At 43.4% G+C, this 16,118-nt stretch overlaps 1 protein-coding gene across 1 annotated transcript in view; it reads right to left on the bottom strand.

The window, feature by feature from the left end:
• Positions 1–825: 825 nt before the first annotated feature.
• ulk2 (unc-51 like autophagy activating kinase 2) overlaps positions 826–16,118 on the bottom strand; it is a 29,027-nt gene continuing 13,734 nt past the window's right edge. Inside the window, exons 6-27 of the mRNA XM_028420471.1 lie at positions 14,357–14,530; positions 14,093–14,166; positions 13,868–13,969; positions 13,735–13,793; positions 13,176–13,258; positions 13,033–13,083; positions 12,867–12,955; positions 12,282–12,450; positions 11,289–11,346; positions 7,946–8,095; positions 6,832–6,977; positions 6,664–6,744; positions 5,614–5,885; positions 5,349–5,527; positions 5,007–5,116; positions 4,773–4,910; positions 4,433–4,674; positions 4,176–4,354; positions 3,944–4,062; positions 3,669–3,826; positions 3,448–3,583; positions 826–3,315 (exon numbers count right to left, since the gene is read on the bottom strand). Coding sequence (XP_028276272.1) covers positions 3,251–3,315; positions 3,448–3,583; positions 3,669–3,826; positions 3,944–4,062; positions 4,176–4,354; positions 4,433–4,674; positions 4,773–4,910; positions 5,007–5,116; positions 5,349–5,527; positions 5,614–5,885; positions 6,664–6,744; positions 6,832–6,977; positions 7,946–8,095; positions 11,289–11,346; positions 12,282–12,450; positions 12,867–12,955; positions 13,033–13,083; positions 13,176–13,258; positions 13,735–13,793; positions 13,868–13,969; positions 14,093–14,166; positions 14,357–14,530 — 2,834 coding nt within the window. The 3' untranslated portion in view covers positions 826–3,250. The remainder of the gene's footprint in view (positions 3,316–3,447; positions 3,584–3,668; positions 3,827–3,943; positions 4,063–4,175; positions 4,355–4,432; positions 4,675–4,772; positions 4,911–5,006; positions 5,117–5,348; positions 5,528–5,613; positions 5,886–6,663; positions 6,745–6,831; positions 6,978–7,945; positions 8,096–11,288; positions 11,347–12,281; positions 12,451–12,866; positions 12,956–13,032; positions 13,084–13,175; positions 13,259–13,734; positions 13,794–13,867; positions 13,970–14,092; positions 14,167–14,356; positions 14,531–16,118) is intronic.

Below are 16,118 nucleotides of genomic sequence, written 5' to 3'. Positions count from 1 at the left end.
TCAACACCAACAACAACAACCTGATAGCCGCAGGCTGCGTTTAAAGGCGTCGAGCTGAATACCAAACGGTGTCTACACACAGCGGAGCGTGTCTGGACAGACAATAGTCGTCCACCCTGAAACACAAATTTGCAGCTTTTTCGAGGCAAATTCGCTTGGGAGTGATTTCGTGTCACTGTTCTTGTAATAATGGACGTTTTTTTTATTAGCGCTCGCTTTAGCTAGGTTAGTCAAACAGCGTTTAGTCGATCTACAATTAGTAATGCAGCGCTAATAATTGCAGCATAAATGTGTCACCATGCACATAAAAATGATAATGTTACAGTCCGTTTCTCTACCACTGTGCTCCTGTGATCCGTTATTGTTTAGCGTGGATACGGTGGCTAGGCCAAATGCATCAAAATTAGCTGATGACACCGGAGTTACAGTTATAATTATGAGCCCATTTAAAACATTTACATTTGTAATATTTCTCCACGTAACATTATCAATAGGTATTTTTCACCATTGACTGAGACTGTTCCCTTTTAAACAGGCTGACATGGAGGGGTTTTATGACATATGTCATTTGTCCACCAGGGGGCGCGCCATATGTTTTGTATGTGTACATACGGTGTGCGTTCTACCCAGAGGGCGGTCAGGTTATACACAAAGGATACACGTCTAGTGTTTGGAGGACTCACAGCTACAGCAAGTCTGGAAGTAGATCATGTTGACCATATAACAGGTAAAGTATTTTAGTCATTACTTAGACATGAGAGCACAAATACTTCTTTGTATCCTGGTGCACATGTGGGCTATAATATAAAAAGAACACAAGACAGCTTCTCTTTTCCTCATTTTAATAACAAAGACTGTATTTGAGTTCCATAAAGAACAGAGACCCCCTCGGTGAGAGACACAAGTATAGCATTAACAGAAATCGGTGTTTGGAAAGTGTTGCATCTTCAGGGTCATCACTGACAGCAGGGATTCTTCAAAATGCATTCAGATCAAGCTGGAGAGGCGCAAAACGACAGGGTACATACATACATTCAACACTCTAGAGGTTCTACAGGGTAAGATGCAGACTTGGTACCCATGCTTTATCTAAAACAGCAAAGTTTCAGGTGGGGTTTCTATCAGCTTTGTTCGTCCCTCTTCACTCTGTGCAGTAGAAGGCTTCATGTGGTTCAGAGTGACAAGATGAGGGAAAAACTGAAACCCAGATATGTCTAGAAAAAAACAGTACATCAGGAACAGGCTCAGAGACAGCCTGTCAATGCATTTATACACATTTGTACACAGGAAGAAAAGAATGTATTCACACCTGTACAGAGGAGAAGGCCTATGTCTGCTTACACAAGAAGAAGGCACCTCCTTTACCCATCACTAACAGGATACGACTGGCCATTAATGCACACCTGGCAAGTGCACATGTGTATATATACACTCATACTGTACATACAGTACAAACACATTTGGGAGCACAGCAAACAAGTTGAGGGGGAGGCAGAGGGACAGAGTGGACGTGAGGGCAGTGCAGATGGGGACAAGTTTCACAAAATTTAGGGAAATGAGTATGAGGATGCTCATTTCATAGAACCACTGCATAAATGTGATCTCAACAGTCCTGGTAGAAAGAGTTCTCTGGAAAGTTCTGGAGCTGCCATGAGTTGTATTATAGTTTTTTTTTATATTATATAGTTTTTTGGCACACTCCTGTTGTGCCAAAATAGGTTTTTCCTTATCAAACCCTTGGCAGACATGAATAAAATCAATACAAACGTTTCTATCTACATATAAAGATTTGTGCTCTTTGACTGACAGGCAGGGCGTCAGATAAGCAGCATCAACGCCCTTCAAACTGTGATCTCACACGCATTTGTTCCCCAACCAAAGTAAAAAGGAAAAGCACTCATCACATGCACCACATTCAAATATATACAAGTTTTGTTTAAAAAACATTAGCTACAGATTTTGACAGAACATAAAAAGCCGTTTGTTTTAGTAAAATAAATGAACATATTAAAGGTTAATTGTCAAGTAGTCCGACTGTTTTGTTTTGCGTCATCCATGTGGACACCTGCATTGGAGAAGGTTTTGTTTTTCTAGACAGCCTAAATTCAACCTCACATCCCCTCACTGTGAGCTGCATGATTAGGTCATCCCTTGTTTAGTGCTGTCTGGCAACTTCTTTAAATGAGGTCTGGCTATGAGCCAATCAAATCTTCTCCTTAAAATGGCTACATATAGATTGTATATGACCATAATTGGTATTTATTGGGATGTTCCACTGATTTTGCATAATACTTCCCAAAAGTCAGATTACACAAAGAAAACATTTCCCACTGTGAGAACCTCTATGCATGATAAATGCATATTTCTTTCAAACTAACATCATCAAGATGCTCATCAAAATCGCAAGACTATACAAATCTTTGAAGATCAGACTGAGCAGACAGTGTAAAATCAGTGGAATGGCCCTTTAATCAAATCCACAACATTGCCTCTGGTGTTGCACTGCCTCCTGGGAAATGTATGCATGAGTGTGGGTGATCAAATAAACCTTCCCCTCAATCTGTCTCCTTTCCCTCAATCCACAATAAAGTGCTTGAGCTAACAACACAAGAAGAAAAAACACAAAGCAATTACAAATGTACAGGTTCCTTTGCTCTCATGGCTGTCTGGTTTGTGTAACAGGAGTTTATGTTTTATGTAAAAAGTCCACGTCATCTCTGAGTTGGATCTGTTACAGTGAGTGGCCATGAGCCTTTTGTTTCTTTCTTCCACTTCAACACTTGAGGTTTTCAAGACAGTCAGGAGACTCCATGTTCATCCAAAACAATAAATAAGGACAATAACAACAAAAACGCAGAGTAAATAAACGGCTGAACTGCTTCACGTGGAGCGTGAGTCTATTTGGACGCCCACAACACTCTCATAGTCCCGTGAATCCTCTTACCCTTCTGCTAAAAACAAATGATTTGTGAATATGTTAATCCGATGGTGTTTTACCATCATAAAAAATGCAAAGCGCAGACTTTTGTGTTCGGCTTTTTGTTTCTGAATCTTCTATCATCTTTGGTTGTAAATTTGTGCATCGGTCCAAGTTCATTCCATGATGCAGCCAGTAAAATGAACATACAGATGAAAATGTCACAAAAGGAAAAGTGCTTGAACTGCTACAGGATGGGAACAGGGGCTTTGTGAGGATGAGGGTCAATAGTCTTAGGACGTGGTCCCTCTACGTGTTTTCAAATGAGGGCTGCTACTCATACAGCGTGACAGTACAGTAGCACAGAGCGGAGATCCTGCGCTCCACACTGGCCTTGTCTGCAGAGAAAATACACAGGATAATAACAGATTAATAAAAGAGAGATGAGTTTTCCTTAGTATAGACTATACCCCATACGTCTTCTCACATAAGCTCTTTAAGTAGATGCATGTGTCAGAGTGTGTACTCACATTTGACCACATTCTCAATGTCAGTAGGGTCTTGTAGGATCTTAGACAGGCCGTCCAGCAGCATGGCGGCCTTGCTGTAGCGGTACGCTATGTCCTCCGTTTGCTTGAACATCTCATCCAGAGCTGCTGACTGCACCTGATGGACAAAACAGCACACATCACTTTAGGCTGACCAACATCTTTACAGCTTTATGATGGTCCTGTGTGTGTAAAAGACTTACTATTTCCACTGCATGATTGTAGATAAGCTTCTCTGCTGTGACGCTGTTGATCTCGTCCACAAAGCGCTGCTTATCAGCAAAGAAGTTGTTGAGTTTGTCAGTGAGGCGCCGGCAGAGGGAGATGCAGCTTTTGTAGCGCTCATTCAGACTCTTCACCACTGAGAGAAAAAGGAGCACATGTATAAAGTTATATATGACCAACATCATATATAACTGCTTTCCTCCTCATATAGTTACCAGGTAAACACACTGAAAAGCTGCCCAAATGTTCTTACCTTGTTTGACAGCAGTGGAGGGATTGAGTTTGGCAGATTTAATCTGCGCTTTGGCCAGATGAAGAGAAGAAGCCAGGAGCTGAGCTGCCTTCATGTAGAGGACCAACTGCTCCACCTGCCTGCAGAGGGCAGCATAATCATAATATATATGACAGACTGCAGCAACACCACTGGGAAAAAAAGCCCTCCTGAGGCTACATGTCATTAATTGTATGGGATTATTATTCCTTACCCCCATTCTTTGCTGAGCTGGCTGATCTGGTCCACAACCACGCTGTCCTGGGGAGGGTAGAGGGAGGCAGCCGATACACCAAGCTCGGCCCCCCCAGCTCGAACTGCCGCCATCTCCAGGACACAGTCGGTGAATGAAAGCATCATGCGTAGATGCATCAGGGTGTCTGTATGCTCACGCTGTGCCAGAAAGTAAAAAGAGTTCATACATAATCCAAATATTAACATCCCAGGGTGTGAGAGAACAGTCAGTCTTACCTCCATCAGGGTCTCCTCAGGCAGCTCAGGGGCTTCAAAGGTGATGAAGCCTTCCAAGCTGGGAGGAGAGGTCCCATAGGGGACGTAGCGTAGGCTGCTGGGTGCACCATCTGCACCAGGGATGACCTGCCCACCACAGAAACCTCCTGGAGGAGAGGAGCCCATGGCCATGCCAGGGGGAGATCCCACATAGACTTTACCACTGGTGGAACATAGGGAGCCAGCTGAACTGTTGGAACCCACTGAGAGAGGACAGGGAGGAGAGAGTCATGTGAAAAAAACAACTAAGACCCCATTACAAATAATCACGTCTGATCAGCTCAGTTAGGGGCTTTCTTACCTGAAGTGGTGCGAGGGCGGGTACCCAGGTGGCTGCAGGTTGGAGGAGTGCTGCTGTTGGGTGGTGAACCCACAGTGAAAAGGACAGTACGGGGACTTGCTGACCCACCCTGTGCCAGCCCACTAGGACCTGCAGGGGCTTTGGAGAGAGAGAGAGAAATTTAATAATTTACACATTTGCATGCAAGCCAATAATCATTCCATATACTGACTAAATGAGTGTGCAGCAGCGTACCTGTGTCCATGGGTCTCTCAGTGTTCAGGCTGTCAGTGCTGCCCTGATAGGCCTGTCCACCCAAAGTGATTCTGATTGGTTGGTCAGACAGACGACCTGTGCTGACAGACCTGCAGAGAAACACAGATAATATCAGCGCAGTGTCCAACAAACTGACGTCACTGCAGACAGGACAGAAGCTACTAGTCGATGTTTCATATTAAAATCACATCATTTTAGTATAAAACGTCAGTTGTGAGGTATGGAAGCACAACAAGGTCAAAGGTATATCTGAATCTGTGAAAATATTTTGGAGCAATACATTAACAGGTTGACAATGTGTTGTTTTCCAGTGAGTCTTACCTGCCAAAGGTTCTGCTGCCTTCTGGGGCAGCTGCCCGTCCAGCAAGGTGTGGACTGCAGTGATGGGCACAGATGTCTCGGGAATCTGCCACCGTCCTGGTGGGCACGGGGCTGTCTGCCAGTGCCATCAAGTTACATGAAGCTTGCGTTTTGGGGATCTTAAACGGTGCTGAAATGGTCTGAATGAAAAAAAAAATAAACAAAAAAAAAAACCTTTAGCAACCTTATATTTGATTTGATCATGTTCTCCTGTAACTGCTCTCACCTTAGTAGGGGAACCAATAATAGTGGGCAGCGGGGACTTCTGCAGCCAGTCTGATGTGCGAGGGGAGGAACCCAGCAACTTGGTGGGGGAGGAGCCGAGGTTAACCGGTCGGCCAAACTGAGGGGAGTGACTACTGGAAGAAGAGGAGGATGAAGGCTGTACAGGGTCTGACAGCTGCTTGTGGAGCTTCTGTCTATTCTGGTAGACCTCGGTCAGCGTTGGGGCACTCTGGAGGCGAGCTCCCAAAAGCTGAGAGGACGGGACAGGAGAACCTAGAGAAGGTATTCGCGTTTAATTAGAATCAACTAAACAACCTCCCATGAAATAAATTGGTTTAATATTGTTTTCACAACATTACAGCAAACACTGAAGAATCGTGTCTCCTTTGTCTCTTAGCTGTAGGCAGCCTTAAGCTCTAAAATGTGCTCTGCACAGAAATAGCAGGGAGTGACGCTACTGCTGACACTTTTATTAGTTTTGCTCTTTCCAACAGTGTCTAACCAATCAGCAGAAGAGAAACGGTCCTTAAAGCTTCCATTGACTCTCTGCGTCATAAAAGCTGACTGCCTGAGTGACTTTCCAAACCGACGACAAAGTACTGTTGTTTGTCTGCGGCATCCTTTCTGACAGTACACTTCTATCTTTGAGAAAATGGTCACCATGACAGCCAACCCTCTTGACACAAACAGGGGCGAAGTTGCAAGACGTGCACAGTTTCAATATAACAGTGGCGTCACAGACTTTCAAAAAGGCCCTGACTCATGGCGAGTCATGCATTTACTCAAAAATAGTCATGACACAGAGGGAGAACCAAAACTGCAGCTATTCTGCTCAGCTTAAATGTTGAGCACAAAACCATGCACTTGTTTTTTTTTTTTTTTTAGTCTAGCTCTTTTTGTAGTCCTGTCAGTGTTCAATAAAGATATAAAAATGCTTTTCTGAACAAGAACCATTTACTCGTTCAATGACCCAAATAGCTACAAAACCATTACACTTGAATCTTGTCTATGCTGACGCAATTATATGTGCGATAGCCCAGTGACCACTGACCTCCTGAGGAGCTGCGACTGCGGGGCTCCTGGTTCTGCAGGTGACAACAGCAGTGACCCAGCTGCTCAGGGATGGTGCCCACTGCAAACACAAACACATATTTGTCGTGAGTGTCAGGAAATGTCCAGCTCTGAGGTGCTTCGGGACATGTCTAGACAAAAACCTTACCAAGGGGTGAGGGTGAGTAAGGCCGGGAGCTGCCTGTAGAGAGGCGCCGGCCTACTGTCTGTGGGACATCTGCAGAACTGGGGGAAGCTGAGCCAACCTTGGGAAACCCCATGGGACTAGTGTTGGAGCGTCTCACAGTGCCAGACCTAGAATACAATACAATTCAGTTATCCAACAATATTCCCTGTGGCACATTTCAGCCTATGTACATATTTGTTTGGCTGCTGAGACGTCCCATTACAGCTGTAAGTACACATATGTGAGTCAGACACACAGTGTGTGGGAGCTTTTGCTACGCAAGATTGCTCATTTGTCCATCCCAAACATATGAAACTAAATACGTGGTACAATCTGCAAAGAAGAAGTAGTGATGGATGTTTACATCAATGTTTGCTAGGTAGCAGACTACTCCTTTATTACATACACAACTTACAATGACACTCAAAACGTAAAACAAATACAACTTATAAAAAAAATCTATAAGGGACCTACATGTGTGTAGTAGGGGCTGTACTGTGTATAACAGTAATCCTTTAATGTTGCACCCTACACCGCAATAACACTACATTGAGAAGGGCTTCCAATAGGTCAAAGGGGTTGTCGAAGTGTGCAGTGTTAATCCTCCCTGTACACTGACTAGACAGGAAGGCTCAGCTGTCCCACTTTGAACAAAGAAGCAATGCAAGGGTGAAAGGGACAGTACCTGTCCTCCAGCATATAACTCCTGCTGCTCTGTTAGAAACGTTAATAAATTCTAATCTTCAGAGGCAGGAACATTGTCAGTGGAAATTCAGATAAGCACAAGTCCTGAGAGAATGCAGCACAATAAAGCCTCTAAATAACAAACACATTAGCAATACAATACAGCTTATTAAAGCCCACAGTACCCCATGTGGCTCTCCTTTCCAGACTGTAAATAGGAACAACAGAACTAGGTACCACCCTTTACTTTGTCTTGACATAAAACCACCAACAAAACCTCCCAGCAGCAGCTCAGAAGGCCTGAAACTCAAGGAAGCTGATGTAACTTAAGGGAAACTTTATGGCTAATGAAACAGCTTAGTCACAAGCTGGTGCCTAATCCAGCCGTTACATTACCCAAGGCAGCTCTTACCTGGGGGAGCTGTAAAGCGTGGTGGTCGGACTGCTGGAGAGGTTCTGCTTGATGCGCTGGTAGTTGCGGACTTGTGTAGGAACAGGTATGGGGGTGGTTTCTGCCCGTGGGGACACCATAGGCGTCTGTCCCGGGGTGGGTTGTGGCTGCCTGGAGGGGAAGAACAGGGTGAAAGGTGCAATTAGCCGGTCTGCTCGAGGCTGCTGCTGCTGTTTCCAGAACTGTAGTACATCTTCTGGGGTGGCAACACCCATAGTATAATAAATTTCCAAAAGTTACGGTTCGTGCAAGAAAAACTGTTTCTACAGCCTCCGGTTCTTTGTTTACTTCTGCTTGGAAGCCAGTTGTGGAAGTTCAGTCTGGTTGATCATGAGGGCAGAGCCAGTGGGTGAAAAAAAAAAGAGGGCCGGGCTTCCATGTAAACACAGAGGCAGAGCCAATCGGCTTTAAGCTCATTCTGTTGGGGGCAGGGCCACAGACAGGGGCAGCCAATAGCACACGTGAGGCAGGCCTGTCTGTGTTTGCACGGGCAGAAGGGGAAGTGCAAAGACACGCAGCTCATTTGCATTCTTTTGTTATTCCACACGAGACAAAATGTTCTGAACATAAAGTCATGACCGAGTCACCCAGAGGGGCCCTTTGCTTACATATAGAATGTAAAAAAGGAAGGGGGGGGGGTGCAGGAAATGACCGTTACAGCGGGTGCAGTTGGAAACCAGTATTATGTAACAACATGAAGTCTGGGAGGGTCTACAGGACACGTGAGGCAAAGACTAGTCGAGACAAAGAACCAGAGAGCTTTGTAGGATATCTGCGATACAAACCTAGCCACGTGCTCAACACTGATCCAAGAACATTTTATACAGCAACCCATGGGCAGGCTTTCTATTTTCTCCAGGTTGTTAAAAGCTTTATTGATCCCAGCCAAGGGATTAATATGGACGGTGATAGTGTGTGCTTGGATACCCGTGTTACAAAGAGGGAAAGAGAATTTGTAGGTCAGTAAACAGCTGCTTTTTGCAAAAGAACCCTGAGTGGACAGAGGAGAGAGACTGGATCTGCCAGTCAGCTGCCTCTAGCTGACCTGGTTTTAGACCAAGCAGCCCAGCAGCGGGGGATGGGATTCAACTATTTCAGCATATAAAATCTTGTCACTTCTTCTTCCCCTCATCCATCACATTCATTGGCTGGCTTTGTCTCTCTTGTCCCCTTTCTTATCTCCCACTTTCTTAACGATGATAATCCCTCTTTAGACATCCTGCCCCTCGCTCCATCCCCCTCTAAAGCCCACTCTCCCTGCTGGTCCCACCCTCCAATCAATTTAGGATACAGAGCAAGGCCGTGACTTAGCAGCTATTGAGTGTAGCTGCTGTTTTTAAATCGTAAGGGACAACTCCTGTAATGATGAAAAAATGTTCCCTTCCTGTGTCAATGATTAACTCATTTATGTAAGCACTGGAGAGTTACTGCTCTGGAGAAAACGACTAAGATGGTAGCAGAGGGAGGGAGGACAGCTGACTGATTAGAGGGTGATGAGACAGAACAGCAGCAAACATAAAACAGAGTGAGCACAACCAAAAACAGAACAGAGACGAATGAACGCTTGGGTCTGTTTACAGAAGCAAACACTAGAGCAGGAAGATGGAAGGAGTGTAAAGCGGTATCCGGCCTCAGGTTATTGAGAGATGGAGGGGAAGCATGAGCAAGGTGGAAGAGTGACAGACAGCAGAAGAATTTCTGCAAATAACATTCTATCTGTGTCGGCATCACATGTGTGTTAAACTAATTAGAAATAAAAGAAAACAAACTACAAGGAATACATATAAGCTGTGAAGCAAAACTCACAGAGAAAAATAACAGCTGGACATGATGCTATTGTGGTGTTGACAATATTCTTACAGCTATATTAATAAATCTGGTGTCAGTATTTTTCTCCTTAAAAATAAGAAATGTACCTTTAGTGTAAAGCATGATAAAAGTTTTATTCTTCTGATTATTTGTCCCATTTAAATACCTCGGTTTTGTGAGCACAGTCAACGGAGAAGGCCAGCAAGACTGCTGTGTTCAAATAATGCAGACGTAGTGCATGTGAGCATATTTTAATATTTTAAAAAACACAGCTGAGGCACCGTCACAGTTTATCACAGGGGAGTTTGTGAGGCTATTCTTATCCACACAGCACTCTGTGGCTTTGGTGCCATTTTTAGCACAGCAGCACCTTGTTGTTTGGCTTAGCCACTGATTCATAACTCACTAATCATGCAGATTTGAAGGTGGCCAGAGGGATTCACTCAGGACGAATGGACAGCCTGTGTGTGTGTGTGTGGTATTTGGTGCAGAGCTATGTGTGGAGACAAAAATAGTGAAGAAACAAATAAAGCCTGACTGACACAGAAACGTATCAGATAACAGGAGCTTACAAACATGTGAACTCATTGTGAAAATGGAATCTGACTCAGAGCATCATGTCACACATTCAGTGCACCAAAGGAACCCAGTGCAGACTCATGAAATGTGTCTGATCAGAGTCATACAACCCATTTATTTACTATTAATCACAGCTTCGAACAACCTAACTACGTATCAGCTGAGGGCCACGGGGAGCAGTAGTAGGGAAACTTATTGGCACACTGTGACAGCAACATAAAGCAGTACCCTTGCACACACACTTGAATTACTGTTTATCAGAGGATATTTCAACTCTGCTAACAACTACATCTGGAAAACCTATGTATGTTCTTTTGCTTTTTTTCCCCCCATGAACATCTGAGTGAAATATTAAACAACAAACGTTGATTTTAACAGATGTTATTGTTTATAAAACTTAGTTGATATAAATATTACATGTGTTGTTAATGCTCTACAGATATATAATTAGCCATAATGTACAGTGGCTGTTATTAGCTTAGCACAGATAAGACCCAGTTTTACAAGGGCCTATGTTCTGGAAAATGTCCTAACCCAGTGCATCAATCACCTAGACTTTATGGCAATGTTAAGACTTTGAGTAGTTAACTGCTCCCTGACATGAACTAGTCCAGCACTCAACCCATAAAAACCACACCTGATGTTTTGTTGTTGAGGATCCTTCCTCTTTGTTAACAGCTGATTATGTCTTATTTATTTCTATGCACGGTTGCCCAAGAGTTGAAATAATTTAGATTTTCAGACACATTCTTTTTATTCCTATTTGATTTTTCACTGTGATATGTTCGAAAGAGACTGCTCAATAATCGCATAGTCACAATCATTTAATGAGAAGAGCTAACAATAGTTTATTCCAATGTTATGGGCAATAGTTTACCGTATATTATCAAGAAGAACATGTAAAAACTGTATTTACCCTCCACACATGAGAAACTCGCTGGATGGCCGACGTCCTGCTCCCATTGGCTGATCATCTAAGTAGAAAAACAGGAGGAAACAAAAGAGTGTCAAGGTGCACAAGCCTTTACTTGCATATAATATGACTCTTAATGCTTGCCACTGGGTCTTTCTTCTTGCACTGTTCATTATGTGACCCCTAGCAGGTGGATGTGTGCGTTTATTGCAGCAGGTGTGGAGCATGAGGGTTCATTTTACCATTCAAGAGGTAAGAGTGTCTGTTCTTTGTGCACTCTACAATTACAGCATGAAATGGCAGCTGTCTAATTTACTGCCTGTAGACTAAGTGACATGTGCTATGTGAGTGTGGGAGCATATGTGTGCTGTGGGCATAACAAGAAGTTAGAGAATTCAATATGTGCATACTGTAGCCATGGTAGGTCTATTTGAAGAGCTAAACCATCCTGTTTTTACATCACTATGACAAATAGTTGAGGAAGAGAAGACACAACACTGATAATCAATGCCGACAGTCCAAATAAGCTGTGTTTGAGGAAATATATGTGATTGACAGCACCTGGCAGGCAGCCACAGTGACATTTTAGGCAACAACAAAACAAACAAACTTGACTGCAGATATATGTACAACCTGTTTATTGTGCTGCATGCAGCTACCCAGTCTGCAAACCCTGTGTTTGTAGTGTACTTTCACCTAACTCAATCATTGTTTGGTGGCATATCCAACATGAAAGGATGCTGGACACGTGTTCATGTTTGTAGGCTCAACAAAGACAAGGGCTTAGCAGCAAAGCTAATTGATTCAGTGGTTGTTGTGTAGTAGCTGCTGTGTGGCTCAAAGGCATGAAAATATGATCATATCTACAAATGCAGGTACTGGAACAGTGTGCAATATATATCATATGAATTCCCCCTTTTAGTTTGAATGGTGTAATTACACCTGTGATTTTAATACAGAGTATGTGTGTGTGTGTGTGTGTGTGTTGACACTTACAGCTGTCAGTAGAGATGTTAGGTACCAGGACAAAGTCATCAGTGTCACAGGAGGAGTTCTTACTGCTGGTGCTTCCTGCAGACTCTTTGGACAGCTGCAGGAAGTTGGGTGGACCAAGCGGAGGGGATGACAGACCATCTTCTGCTAAGGTCTGCATGTCCGGGAGAGACTGTGTTCACACAGAGAGAGAGGAGGATTAAGTTGTAGTGCGGCTCCTGAATGATGCAATTAAGGTTTCCAGGCAGGGCAGCGCTGACTGTCAAACTAATGTACCGTAATCACATTGTTACAGAGAACACTGACATCCTGGGAAACTGACTGGCTCTGCATTCCCACTGTGCAAAGAGATTGTGAACTATGAGCAGCACTGACACTAGCACTACTTATGGAAGTGATATCACAGAGTGAATATTTTTTCATTTTGGACATCACATAGCATGCTGTTGTGAAGTTCAGACTGATATCTGTAAGCTGGCACACTAGGAGTGTAACACCAGGGAGGTATGGTTAATATTGTATTACCTAAGAGGCAGTGAACGTGTAATCCACTCTGAGTGGGGATTTATATAGTAATATCAAACTCACAGGAGGGGAGTTGTAGCGGATACACGGGGAGCTGCCACAGGAGCTGTCCGTCACAGCGTTGGAGGTGCTGGGGACTGGCACTGGACATGCTAAGGGGGAACAAACTCTCAATTAATTAAGTGCTCAAATAAAGAGAATGAAAAGCACAGTACATTAAGCTGCTTACATTTTTTAATGGTGGATGAAGCCTCCAAGAAAGGATGGTTGAAAAATGTGTCTGCAGGGAAATGTAAACAATGCAAAGTATATAAAACCAAATATGAATATTATTTTTGACACTTACAGCATTACTTGAGTGACAGTACTCACCAAAGTCCATTCTTTCCTTCTGATTCCTTTGTAGCAGCCCAAGCAACAGGTCGCTAAGTTGTGGGGATGTCTCTCTTGGGATGCTGGGTAATAAGAGCACGAAAACATGTAATACTTTACTGTGTGAGATGATCTATGATTCTATGATGTATAGTTACAAGCAGCAGAGTATGATAAAGTGATACGATATGTGTCCACAAGGCCTTTCTAGACATGAAGGATTGTAGTGCAGGTTTGTACAAGAGAGTGGACGGTAAATGAAGAGGCCGATGCAATCATACAGGCTACAACCTTCTTCTACTTTGTGCTGAGGTGGCCGTTACAAAAGCAGGAAGCTCGTGCTGTGTTCTCAGCACCCACCCATAATGAGGGATCTTATCAACAGAGACCCAGCTCCAAAGATTGCCATTTGCATGAAGGACAATGAACTACATTGCAAGATTGCTTACATTGATTATAAAGGGTAAGCTAGAAAACTTGTCATGTGGACAAGTTTCTTGTCAAGCAATCACATCATCCACACCAATGTATGCTCCAGGCCAGTCCATAGATAACTTACATGGGTTGTAGGTTTTTGTTCTTCTCATAGAACATCCTCAAGTCTTGAGGGCTGTTGGCCTGAAAATACAAATTAAGGATTAAGAACCAGTTCAACAAAAAATTGTTAATCTTTGTTTCTGCACAGTATTAACCTGGAATGGTGGCTTGCCAACCAGACACTGGTAGATAACTGTTCCTATGCTCCATAGGTCGGCCTTGGCGTCATAGTTCTGGGACATGATAACCTCTGGGGCCTGAGGGAGGAAAGGTCACAAGTAAAGATCGAAAACAAGAAGAGTTATGCAGCAAAAAAAGCTGACAGAAGTTACTGAGCTCAGCTGCAATTACACACACACGAAACATAAAAGCACACTGACCATGTACATGGGTGACCCACATAGCGTGGCTGCCATCATGTTGCTCTGGAGGTACCGTGCAAAGCCAAAGTCAGCTGGAGGACAGACAAATGAAACAAAACGTCTTATTATTACTGGTAACACCAAAACAGTTCTGCAGTCAAAACAGAAGACAAGTGTTGTCTGAAATATATTAATTACATTTTGTTTTGAGTTTAAACAGCCCCTAGTCTGGTGGAAAATAAAACCAGGGCTTTTTGAGGATTTTTGAGTCTTTTCTGTTACCTATTTTAATGCGGATGCCAGTGATGTTGGACTTCTTGCGGCCTGCATAAGACAGCAGGATGTTCTGGGGTTTCAGGTCACGGTGTATGATTCCCTTGCTGTTGAGGATGCGCATGGCAGCTGCAATCTGCTGGAGGAAAACCCTCAGCGTGTCCTCTCTCAGCGTCCCCTTAGCTGAAATGGAGAAAATTATGATTTTATGTCCCGGTTTGTCAGAGCACATTGGTGGATGCTGAAGGAATGTCTTTCCTCAGGGACTGTCGTCTCTCAAGCAAATTGGCTCATTAGGATGCACCTACTTGGCTTCCTGCTGCTGATGAAGAACATTAATAACTAGTTTAATTGGTCTGCACTGACACGATAAAGACTGAAGCACTCTAAAAGACTTTGCACTACAACTGTTATGTTAGCCTAACTTGATTAAAGCTAATAATTAGCATATTACACTAATAATCCTGAGGTAAACAGAGTAACTGTGGCAGTGAAGGTCCCATTCCCTGGTGGTAGTGAAATAAGTGTAATCCGATGTGAGACTAAGAGGATTCCTCTCTCACGCTTATTCTCTTTCTCCCTCTCTGTCTCTCTACCAAGCCACTGTGATTACAGTGTATGCATAGATCAAACCAGTAAGCTTATCAACATTAATCTAGGATTTGGGGTTAGCTGCTCTCTGCCCACTACAGTGGAAAACTTCTAACATATGAAAGTTGTGTAAGTAATAGAATCGTTCACTAAAGAGACCCTCTTATGTAATTAGCACTGTTATTACCTATGGAGTGATCACAGCAATACAGGTTGCTGTAATGATAAAAACACAATCGAGATGCCATAGAGAGCTTCAGAGCGTTAATTCACCACATTTCACGTCACGGACGGGTCTTTCCCTGACCCTCGCAGGTACACCATGTAACGGTATAGTGATAAGGGAGCAGCCCTAGCCGCACAATCAGTGCTTTTATGGAACAAAGGTGTAAACATGTGGTTTTCTCAGAAACATATTGGCAACCTGTCATTCACGGGATTCCAGAAGCTGGCCCAATTTTAACCCATTTCACTACGACAGAAACAACCTCTGTGTTTTGCGACACTCAACACACTAGTTTCAACACAGGGCTTGATACTCTTGCACCTTGAGTTTAAATATGTGTGATGCCACCTTGTTTCCTGGAGATGTTATAAACAAACTACCATACGTACAATCCAACAACTGTTTTGAACAATCGTGCTCAGTGCTGCTAACTTAGTCAGGAATGCATGTCATGTACACCACAGAAACATTTACATGAAACTTGACATTCTGGTTTTCTTGCAACATTAGACCCCTCCTCGCTGTCAGAGTGAGACATCCTATGCCAATGATGTCACTGACAACATAAAGATGACTGCACTCCAGAGGTAATGTAAACCTAGTGGCTGAAACAGTATAGTAAAGGGGGTCCAGGAGTTTGTCTGTTACTGGTTAGAACTAGAAATGCTGACCTTTTTATAAGAAACAACAATGACAAAAACAGTATGCTGACTGTGACAAGGAAGAGAAGGAACTCTTTGTACAGAGTGATTCCCACACACACATACAGTCCATTCCCCCCCACACACACAGAAAACATGAAAACAGACACTCACTTATTTAATGTTCTTTAACACTCTTACATGAATACAGGCTAATATTACTCAATTCTATGCATCAATACCACATTACCACACTCAGTCACATGGCTTTCCCTCCACTGCAGCAATAGTAACTTTGTTTTGGTGAACAATA

This window comes from Parambassis ranga, chromosome 13 (assembly GCF_900634625.1).
Source record: "Parambassis ranga chromosome 13, fParRan2.1, whole genome shotgun sequence".
In the NCBI taxonomy this organism is placed as follows: Eukaryota; Metazoa; Chordata; class Actinopteri; family Ambassidae; genus Parambassis; species Parambassis ranga.
Note: the sequence above shows the minus strand (reverse complement) of the source record. Positions and strands in the feature narration are given on the sequence as shown.